This window comes from Copadichromis virginalis, linkage group LG5 (genome assembly GCF_057382275.1).
Source record: "Copadichromis virginalis isolate Kocher_CV1m ecotype Utaka linkage group LG5, C_Virginalis_male_GT1.1, whole genome shotgun sequence".
NCBI lineage: Eukaryota > Metazoa > Chordata > Actinopteri > Cichliformes > Cichlidae > Copadichromis > Copadichromis virginalis.
This window is the reverse complement of record NC_140622.1, coordinates 1,668,097-1,679,604: the sequence shown is the minus strand read 5'-3', so window position 1 is coordinate 1,679,604 and position 11,508 is coordinate 1,668,097. Positions and strand designations below refer to the sequence as shown.

The window sequence follows — 11,508 nt, the reverse complement described above, 5'->3', positions numbered from 1 at the left end:
ACCTCAGTGCAGCAGTGGCTTGTGGACTTTAAGTTGTGGGACATTTGATCTTACAAAAGTAAAGGAATTGCCACTACATAAAGTAAAAAACCTTCCCGTGGACAAAGGAATAATCCTTCATTAATGGATATAAGGATTTCAAGGATCACCGTCAAACTCGAATAAAAGTTATTGGATCGTCTGGTGAGTAATCCAGACGGATTTGATGTTGAGGCCTGGATCAACATGTCACTCGTTCATCAAAGCTGGTGAGTGATAATATTGTTTAAGCCGTAAAGGAAAACGGTGAAGCTATTGGAGTTTAAAGACATAATTTCACTACAAAGACTGATGAACTGAGTTTTGACGTACTAAATTGGTGCAAAATTGGATCGCTAATTGAAACATGCCAACGCCCTCTGTGGAAATGTTTGTCCGCTGCAAAAGGCAGGTAAATGGATGTCATGTTTGTACTTTAGGCTATGGACTCTCAGTGTGCTGTGCATCTTTATGAAGTTTGAAATAATCCAAGAGGACAATAAAAATGTCGGATATTAAGAGTAAACGAGAGGATGACACTGAGATGCAAGCAGAGAAAAGAAGCGTTAAATTTACGCCAAAAGGTTTGGATTTGTATATAAAGACATGCCAAGAAAAGTGCAGTTCAATGTGTAAGCAAGCATCTAAGTACATGGGGAAAATTTCCGCTTTAATGACCTCACATGAAAACGTTAAGGAAGTGTCTTCTGAATTTGGGAAGTTTATTAAATGCTATCAAGATGCAAACGCTTTGCAAGAATCCTTTTTAAGTTTGCCACTGCCAGAAGATGAAGTGAAGAGGCAAAATGCACATTTTCAGTCGAAGGTGACAGCATTCTCTGTTTTTATGGACAAAGTAAAGGTTTGGTTGCAGGAGGCGGGCGAGCCGTATACTGAACAAAACAATACTGTTCGCAATGATAAAGCTGTTGAAAGTTTGGATGAAATAAAACCTGAAGACAGTGTCTCTAATATCTCAAGTGTAAAGCCACCTTCAAAAACCTTGTCACAGCAAAGTCAAATTTCATCAACATCTTCCGCATGCATTAAAGCTGCGGCTGACAAGGCAGCGCTCATGGAGCGACTCGCTGCATTAAAGAAAAAACATTCTATCGAAGCGCAAGAGGAAAAACTGAGAAAAGAAAAGGAGAAACTGAGAAAAGAAAAGGAGACATTATCCTTGGAAACAGAGCTGGCAGCCACTAATGCAAAGCTTCGTGTCTTAAAAATAAATTCAGTTTGTAGCTCTGAGCATTCTGGTGGAATGAACTCTTATTTTGAAAGAGGGCACGTACAAGAAGCGCCTAGTTTAAATCCTTGTGCCGATACATTTGTTCCAACATCAAGAGATTACTCTGGTATAAATTCTGCATCTGAATCACAAGTAATCGTACCTAGACAAAGTCAAACCCAACATCAGGTTGATGATTCAGCTCAAGTGACGCAGCAAACACAGCCTCAGTCTCCTACTTTGACTGGGAATTGCACGAAGGAGATTGTAAATATTATGCAAAAACAAAATGACATCACTACTTTACTTGTAAAACAAAACTTATCTTCTGTCCTACCCGCCAGAAACATCCCTGTGTTTGATGGCGACCCTTTACAGTACAGATCATTTATGAATGCCTTTGAAAATGGAGTGGAAGTTAAAACTGATAACTGGAGCGACTGTCTGCATTTTTTAGAGCAGTTCACTAGGGGGCAGCCTAGGGATTTGGTGCATAGTTGTCAGCACTTACCTCCTGAGCAGGGCTATTCCACAGCCAAAGATCTTCTTGAAGAACATTTTGGGAACGAAAATAAAATTGCCTCTGCATATATGGAGAGGATTGTGAGTTGGGTACCTATTAAAAGTGAGGATGTGAAAGGTCTACAGTCATTCTCTCTTTTTCTTCAAGGATGTTCGAATCTAATGCAGCAAGTTGTTTATATGAAGGAGTTGGATTTTCCCTCAAATATGAGAATGGTTGTTATGAAGCTTCCATACAAATTGAGGGAAAGATGGAGAGTTGTTGCCTATGAACTGCAGGAACAAAATGGTTACAGAGCAGTATTCACTGATCTGGTTGCCTTTATAATAAAACAGGTAAAAGTAGCATCAGATCCAGTGTTTGGCAACATACAAGACTCACAATCTGGAAGCAGCTTTAAAGCTTCAAGTTCTACCAAGCAAAGAAAAAAGGGAAGTAGTTTTGCCACTAATGTCAGTACAGTGCCAGGAATCAAAGCTCAATCAACTGGAAGCAGAACAACTTCCGCCGTTCTGCATAGTTGTTTGTTTTGTTCACACAGCAACCATTTACTAGAGAATTGTAAGCAGTTTAAAGCTAAAACGCATCAGGATAAGTTGACTTTTATCAAGGAAAGGGGAATTTGTTTTGGTTGTTTAAAAGTTGGTCACACAAGCAAAGACTGTAGGAGTCGTTTGGATTGCGACGTGTGTCAACAAAGGCACCCAGGAGTTCTTCATATAGAGCGAAAGGATCCAGGTGCGTCTTCGGAACAAACTCAACAGAGGACAAACTCTAATGTCAACTTTTCAACTGCAACTACTCAGACATGTGGGTATATTGGGGCTGGTCATGAAGTTGATGCAATTTTTTCTATAGTTCCAGTTCAAGTTAAGAGCCAAAAGAGTAATAAAATTGTGCAAACCTATGCGTTTTTGGATCCTGGAAGTTCAGGTACATTCTGTACAGAAACTTTGGCAAAAAGGCTGAATGTAAAAGGTAAAAAGACCAATATCTTTTTGAGAACAATGAGTCAAGATAAGATTGTTAGTACACAAGTTCTGTCTGGTTTGGAAGCAAATGATTTCATGCCATTGCCAGATGTTTTGACTCAAAAGACTATGCCAGTTTCTACAGTTAATATTCCCCAGCAAAGCGACATCGATCAGTGGCCTCATCTTAAACCTGTTAAACTGTACAACGTTAATGCAGATGTGGAGCTACTGATAGGCACTGATGCTTCCAATGTTTTGGAGCCATGGAAGGTGATAAACAGTGTGGGGGGTGGACCTTATGCTGTAAAAACAAAAGTTGGCTGGGTCATAAATGGTCCCCTGCGCACTGGAAGTAACAGTGGAAATAAAACCAACTGCACTGCTGTAACAGCCAATAGGATTTCTGTTGAGCGTCTTGAAGACATGTTGATTAAACAGTACAATCATGATTTTAATGAAAGATCATCAGAGGAGCAGACTGAAATGTCTAGAGAAGATCTGTGTTTCATGGATATTGTTAGTAGTTCAATAAAACGTATTGGAAATCATTATCACATTGATTTGCCTTTCAGGAGAGAAGGTTCCAGTTTGCCAAATAACCTCTGTGTCGCGGAGCAGCGTCTCCAGAGTCTCAGACGGAGATTCGAAAAGGATACTCATTATAAGGATGAATACACTGAATGTGTAAACAACATGCTTGAACAAGGATATGCCGAGTTTGTGCCTGTAGATGAGTTGCACAAAGATGATGGAAAGGTGTGGTACATCCCTCATCATGGAGTGTATCATCCCCCAAAGGGCAAATTAAGAGTTGTATTTGACTGTGGAACAACTTACAAAGGAGCATCATTGAACAGTCAGCTTCTACAGGGACCTGATCTCACAAACTCGCTGGTTGGGGTTCTGATCAGATTTAGACAAGAGCCTGTTGCATTAATGGCGGACATTGATTCCATGTTTCACCAAGTGCACGTCTCAGAAAAACACGTCAACTTTCTCCGTTTCCTGTGGTGGCAACATGGCAACACTTCAAGGTCTGCACAGGAATGCAGGATGAAAGTGCATTTGTTTGGAGCTGTATCTTCGCCAAGCTGTGCAAATTATGCTCTACAGAGAACTGCAGATGATAATGCACAACAGTTTCCAGCTGAAGTGGTTGATACAGTCAAAAGAAACTTTTACGTGGAATATTGTTTGAAATCTGTTGCTTCAGAAGAGGAGGCAGTGCACATGGTGAAGAGGCTGACAGATATCTGCGCTAAAGGAGGATTTAAGCTTTCAAAATGGATCAGCAACAGTCGCACAGTGCTCATGTCCATCCCAGAGGAAAGAAGAGCAAAGGAAATTAAGGATCTGGATTTGGACACAGATCAACTTCCAGTTGAGAGAGCACTGGGTTTACAGTGGTGCATAGCAACAGACAAGTTCCAGTTCAGAACCTCCCTGCAGGACCGTCCAACAACCAGAAGGGGCATTTTGTCTGTGGTCAGCTCACTGTATGATCCTTTGGGAATCTTGTCTCCCTTCAGTATGCCAGCTAAACTGTTGCTACAAGAGCTTTGCCGACAAAGATTGAAGTGGGATGAAGTTATTCCCCACTCTCTTTCCCAGCGGTGGCGTGATTGGCTGGAGGATCTCCAGCTGATTTCAAAGTTTAAAGTGGAACGTTGCATTAAACCAAATTGCTTTGGAAGACCAGATAGGGCACAACGTCATCATTTTTCTGATGCAAGTCAAGATGGGTATGGAATGGTGTCATATTTAAAGTTGGAAAAGAATAATGTCACGCATGTTGCTTTTATCCTGGGAAAGGCTAGAGTTGCTCCTCTGAAGCAAACTACAATTCCCAGGTTGGAATTGACGGCTGCAGTTCTTGCAGTTCGGATGGACAGGCTTCTGCAAAAGGAGCTGCAGGTCAGGTTGGAAAAATCAGTTTTTTGGACTGATAGTACAACAGTACTGAAATACATCTCCAATGAAACCAGAAGATTCAATACTTTTGTTGCAAACAGAATTGCTGTCATTCAAGAAGCAACAGATGTGAAGCAGTGGAGATACGTTTCTTCTAAGGAGAATCCTGCAGATGACGCATCCAGAGGCATGAGAGCTGGGGATCTCCTCAAATGTAGGAGATGGATAAAAGGGCCAGAATTTCTCTATGAGTCAGAAAAGGAATGGCCTAAACTGGATGTGGAGTACAGTGTAATTTCTGCAGATGACCCAGAGGTCAAAAGGGACCTGACAATGAATGCCATTGTGAGAGAATTACAAAATCCTACCAGCTATTTTATCCTCTACTTCTCGTCTTGGGCAAAACTTAAAATCTCTGTAGCCTGGCTTTTAAAGATGAAAGAGGTCTTGGTGTTGTTGGCACAGAAGAGGAAAGAGTTGCTTGCTGCAGGTTTGAATAAGAATGATCCGGAAGGTCAGAAAGAAGTGGAGATAAGAATGGAAAGATTTAAGACCACTTTGAAGAAAGGAAATCTGACTCCAGAAGACTTGGCAAAGGCAGAACAAGCTATTCTTCAATATGCACAACAACAGAAATTTACGACTGAAATGGCTTTAATCTGCAATGGCCTTAAAGGAGTCTCCAAGAGAAGTTGTCTCTACAAACTTGATCCAGTGTTGGATGCAGGAATCCTCAGAGTGGGTGGCCGATTGAATAAAGCAGCCATGCCTATGGAATTAAAGCATCCTGTAATTTTGACAAAAGATATGCATGTGTCAACACTGATTTTACGCCATATCCATCAAAGGTTGGGACATGCAGGAAGAGCACACATGCTGTCAAAACTAAGACAAAATTACTGGATACTAAATGCAAATTCTGCTGCCAGGAAAATCATCTCTCGTTGTGTCACGTGTAGACGCAACAGAGGAAAGTTTGTTGGACAAAAGATGGCGGATCTGCCTGAAGAGAGAGTCCTGCCAGACATAGCCCCATTCACAAATGTTGGAGTGGACTATTTTGGACCTATAAGTGTTAAAAGAGGACGAAGTCTCCTTAAAAGGTATGGAGTTCTTTTTACCTGTTTCACCAGTCGTGCAGTACATCTGGAGATTGCATGTACACTTGATACAGACTCTTGTATAAATGCTGTGAGGAGGTTCATCTGTAGACGAGGCCCAGTTTCGACCATCAGATCTGATAATGCTACAAATTTTGTTGGGGCGAATCGAGAGTTGAAAGAAAGTTTGACTGAGCTGGACCATGCCAAAATTCAAAAGGCTTTTGTTCAGGATGGCATGAAATGGAACTTCAACATCCCAGCAGCTTCTCACCAGGGTGGTGTGTGGGAGCGTCTCATTCGTTCAATAAAGAATATTTTAGCCTCAGTTCTTAAGGAGCAAGTTCTGGATGATGAAGGACTCCACACAGTCTTCTGTGAGGTTGAAGCTATAATGAACGACAGACCCATTACTAAAGTTTCAGATGACTCAAATGATCTTGAAGCACTGACACCCAATCACTTGTTGTTGCTGAAAAATAAACCAGTTTTTCCACCAGGACTGTTTCATCCAAGTGATCTGCATGTCAGGAAAAGGTGGAAACAGGTACAGTACATGGCAGAGTTGTTCTGGAAGAGATGGCTTTCTGAGTACCTACCTTTGATGCAAGAAAGACAAAAATGGATGAGGACTAAAAGATGTCTTATACCTGGAGATGTTGTTTTAATTGCAGACGCTACAGCTCCAAGAGGATCATGGATGATGGCGAAAGTCTTAAATGTAAACCAGGATGCAAAAGGCTTGGTGCGTTCTGTGAGACTACAAACAAGGACCAGTGTTTTGGAAAGGCCAGTGACAAAACTTATTCTGCTACTGGAAGCCTCATCGTGAAGAAAATCCTCAATGAAAATTAAGGATTTGTTTAAGGGAATAGCTCCTCCTTTTGGGACTTTAAAGTAATTGTGATTGTATGCACAATTAGGGGCCGGAGTGTTGGAGCTATTTGTTCTTTATTTTTGTTTTTGTTCTTATTTTTGAAATTAGTTAAAGTTTGTTAGTTTACTTATATTTTGGGGTTTATTTGTCGGTTAATATTTTGTTTTAAATGATTTGTTTGTTTGTTGTTATTTTGTTAAATTAGTCAGTAAGAGCTGTAGGGCCATTTTGTTTCTATAAATAAAGAGACTGGTATAGGACCAGCATGCATTGGGGTGGGCCTATGGTTTTTTACCAGAGCAGGAGAAGCAGCAGGAAGGATCTTGTTATTGCTTGCCAAGATGGATAAATAAACCAAAACTCTCAACAAAAATGTTTGGACAATGGACTTCTTTTGCCTGCGTACGAAATATTACCTCAATGCAGCAGTGGCTTGTGGACTTTAAGTTGTGGGACGTTTGATCTTTCAAAAGTAAAGGAATTGCCACTACAGTTACTTTTTACAACATGATTTATCCCCTGAATAGGTGATAAAGCGATAGATCTTTCAGCCCAATTCTACTTTTCTGCATAATCCATCATACAAAATGTAATCAAATGGAAAAGTCTCTTTTTAAAACTTGTTTTATTAGTTTTAATCTTTTAACTTTATGCATAAAGCAAACATTAAATTATCTGCAACATTCTCTGACTGGAAGAAATTTAAATCTATTTTCTGCACATTCCAGCACATAAAATAAAATAGTTTTTTGTGTTTATACTCAGTCTTTCAAATAGATGCAAGTAAAACACAGCAGAAGATAAATAAAGTCAAAGACTCAGCGGTCCTGTTGCTCTATTTTCACCTGTATAGCAGGAGTGCGGCAGGCAAAGGTTTGCCCTGGTGCAGGTGTGTCGTAGCGGTCAGTGGAGGGATACGGCAGCTTCTCTGTGAATGTCACATTCCCGTATTTGGTGCTTGCTCGGACGTTTAGGGGTGTTTACGCTGTAAAAAGAAGTTTTCCTCCCACACAGTGAGCAACGGACACTAATGTTTTTGTCACTTTTTATGGAATCAAACTCAAAGTAAGGTCAGTACTTCCACGCTTTAAACGCTGCACGCTCATACTCTCTCTGCACTCGATATGTTATCCATTGTTGATCTGCACACAGCTGTTGTCACAAACGTCGCACTCGCTTACGTCACTGTCAAGACGCAAAAAAAATCACGGTTTTAGTAACGCAGTAACGCAGCGTGCTTACGTGACAGTAACAGTAATCTAATTAACAAGTAACCCGTTACTGCCCATCTCTGGTTATATGCAACACACAACAGCCCACACAGGCCCCAGATTAAGAGTGTCTACACACACTGACTTGGTGAGCTCAGATAGCACAAACAACATGTTTCTAGCATCCCTCACAGCACCGCCTGTTACTGTAATCACCATTAAAAGCATTACACACAAGTAAACTTTGTAGCTGCTCCCATGCACCGCTGTTTGTCGTACACAGTGAAAGGCAAATACAAATGTACATATACCAATAAGACTGAGCCACTGATGTGGGGGTGTTGGACTGCACACTGCATTATTATTATTAACGTATTAACACCTACACCCTCATAATGTCGTGAGAGTGACTTTGTGTCAAAAAGTGATTTATGGTGTTGTGTTACTTTACTGCTCCAATGAAACAGGAAGAGCTTATTTTAAAGTACAGATTTTGCTGCTCTGTGATCTTGGGATTCGAGCCATTTCTAGGGACAATAATATTTATGTTAGATTCTGTTTTAATTGAAGATTATGTATTGAAATTTCAGGAGCAGGGCCTCCAAACATGCTTCTTCCCGTCGTCATCTCTATAGGTTCCCCCAGTTCTGCAAGCTGTTCATTCTCGTTTACGTGCAAACAGGGTCCATTCTCGGCGAATACCTTTAAACACAGCTTATCTCTCAGGAGTAACATGATTTTACCGTGATGTTTTCCATCCTTCCTTTTGCTAAATGCTCAAGCAAGTTTGCACTGGGACGCCAGGTTATTCAGCAGCAAGCTTCCTACCACTGAACTGTCAGTTTCTCAGTAAAAACCCCAAAAAAATGCACAGAGTTGCCAGTTCTCCTTCCCTCCACAGGAAAACGCAGTGTGCTTCGGCACCGATTTGCCAGGTTCCCAGCCTCTCATCCCTCCTCTGCTAAACTCTCTTGCCAGGTTTTCCTTCATCCCCCATTTGCAAAGCAGCATCTAGCTTCCATACTACTGAACTGCCAGTTTCTCTGCATCTATCATTGCAAGCAGCGGGAAACCCTTCTAGCACTGGGGTGTCAGGTTCTTGCTATATCTGCCATTTGCAAACTGCAGCGATAAGCTTCTTAGCCCTGAGTTGCCAGTTCCTGTCCATCCATCATTGGAAAGGCAGTGGAGAATCCTTCAAGTTGGTTCCTTCTATAGCCATCATTCGTAATCACAGCAGCAAGCTTCTTCCAACATGTTGCCAGTTTCTGTACATCCATTATTGAAAAGCAGTGGTAAACCTCTTTGGCACCAAGCTACCAGGTTCTCTCTTTATCCCTCATTTGCAAATGCAGCAGCAAGCTTCTATCAACAAGTTGCCAGTCTCTCTACATTTACATCACAAAAGCAGCAGTGATACCTAGTAGAGATGGACCGATCCGATATTACGTATCGGTATCGGTCCGATACTGACCTAAATTACTGGATCGGATATCGGAGAAAAATAAAAAATGTAATCCGATCCATTAAATATCACGAAAGCACCTCACAAAACTTGCAACACGCCGTAACTCGCCTCAGAACGTTAGCACGTCGGAGCAGTATGCATCACGTGATAGAGCGGCTGTGGCATGCGGGACCTGTGGTGGTCTGGATAGCATGTGGAGCTTCGCTAGCAACCCGGCATTTCATCTCCGACAAAGTTATCCCGAGAGAAGTAAAGCAAGTGTGTAAGTCCATCTCTGAATGTTTGTAAAGCATTCCTGCGTTAAGCTTAACGAGCGACTGCCTCTTCTTGCTGCTACTTCAATCATGAAACTGCTTAACGATCAGCTGATCGGCTTTTCTGTCGCGAGTCCGTGTCTCTAGTTTGCTTTTGGCCCACTTTGCACCAGAAAGAGGAAACCAGCGGCTGAACAACAGCAGCACGTTTAAGCTTGATAAGCTGTTAGAATTTATTTAATATTACTTTCTACTCCAGGATCTTTTTCTACATAGCTGACGGCTGGTAACTGTGCAGGGGCGGATCTAGCAAAGTTTAGCCAGGGGGGCCGATAGGGCATGAACAGGGAAAAGGGGGCACAAAGACATACTTTTCTTTCTTATTCTCATTTAAAATGTCTAGCTTTTAATAAATAATTATCTGACACCCAAAGTTTTAATTTGATGCAAAATGAATAGAAGTCAATTACTGTATATAGTAACTATTAAGTCTAATATACCCTAGTAAGCTATAGTACTTTTTCCTTTGGGAAGGTACCATCTGTGCAGTCTGCAATTTTGTTGAAGAAAGATGTTGAATCTATTTAATATTTCTTGAAAAATAATTGATTTCTGTGCATTTTTTTTCACACTGCATCAAATTAAGGTTGATTACGTCGATTAAGCATCATGAGGTGGAGCGTGAGGGGTGGTTCCCTATTTTTTATTTATTTATTTTTGTTGTTGCTGGGAGTTGGAACCCTATTAGTTAGGCTGCTTAATATTTATGCTAAGTACTCTTTAAAATACCAGAATAGGGAGGATGGTGTAGGTTTAAGTTTATTAGATTGATCAGTATTGCTGAACTATGAAATATTTTTTTGTATACAGGTATAACAGAATAGCTTTAGTGTAGTTGTTGTTTTAAACTTGAGTATGAACTTATACAAAATGCAGCAAGATATTTAAAAAACAGTTTTGTTGATTAAAAACACTATATCGGATTCATATCGGTATCGGCAGATATCCAAATTTATGATATCGGTATCGGACATAAAAAAGTGGTATCGTGCCATCTCTAATACCTAGCACTGGGACACTAGGCTCCCTGTTTCCGTCATTTGCAATTGCAGCAGCAAGAGTAGTAATATACCTATACTTTTTTTGCCCCTGCCCCCACTTCCTCTTTCCCCCCCCCGCGTTCATGTGAGTGCATGTGCGTGTGAACGGACTTTTTGCTCGTGCATGTGTTCAGGGGTCATATGAGTTTACATGTGTTTAATAGCGTTTTATTTAACGAAACCATTATGTGTTTTAATTAAACTCTTTTTAAAGGATTGTATAGGTCTCAGAGCTCTGTTATTTAGACATAGATGATTTAATTTAACTAGTTTAGGGGTATTTTAACTAGTTAGGAGCATTTTGCTTTTTCTTTAGTGCTATCCATCCATTTGCTTCCGCTTGTCCTTCTTAGGGTCGCTGGAGCCTATCCCAGCTGTCATAGGGCAAGAGGCGGGGTACACCCTGGACAGGTCACCAGTCTGTCGCAGGGCCAACACACAGGGACAGACAACCATTCACACTCACATTCACACCTAGTGGCAATTTGGATTAATCAATTAACCTATCCCCACAAGCTGCATGTCTTTGGACGGTGGGAGGAAGCCGGAGTACCCGGAGGGAACCCACGCAAACACGGGGAGAACATGCAAACTCCACACAGAAAGACCCCGGCCTGATGGTGGAATTGAACTCAGGACCTTCTTGCTGTGCGGCAACAGTGCTAACCACCGTGCCACCGTGCTGCCTTTAGTGCTATTTAGGAGCAAATAGTTTTCAAACAGAATACCACAAACAACATGTATCCCTTTAGAAATAAACTGTGATACTTCTAAAAGCACATATTCACACCTAGCCACACTAGCACTGTATCAACCCCAATGTTCCTTTAATGCAACTAGC

At 41.2% G+C, this 11,508-nt stretch overlaps 1 protein-coding gene across 1 annotated transcript; it reads left to right on the top strand.

Annotated features, from left to right (window-relative positions):
- The first annotated feature begins 512 nt into the window (after positions 1 to 512).
- On the top strand, positions 513 to 6,612 carry LOC146708720 (uncharacterized). The gene is made up of 5 exons (XM_085457922.1): positions 513 to 1,516; positions 3,365 to 3,545; positions 3,960 to 4,242; positions 5,617 to 5,760; positions 6,432 to 6,612. Exons 1-5 carry the CDS (start codon positions 524 to 526, stop codon positions 6,610 to 6,612), a joined length of 1,782 nt encoding a protein of 593 aa, XP_085314048.1. The 5' UTR covers positions 513 to 523.
- Positions 6,613 to 11,508: the final 4,896 nt, after the last annotated feature.

Coding starts and splice junctions, on each gene's coding strand:
- LOC146708720 (XM_085457922.1), top strand. CDS start 524: ATGTCGGATATTAAGAGTAAACGAGAGGATGACACTGAGATGCAAGCA. Junction 1,517..3,364: donor GGAATTGCACGAAGGAGATT/GTAAATATTATG, acceptor GTCGCGGAGCAG/CGTCTCCAGAGTCTCAGACG. Junction 3,546..3,959: donor AGTGTATCATCCCCCAAAGG/GCAAATTAAGAG, acceptor CTGTTGCTTCAG/AAGAGGAGGCAGTGCACATG.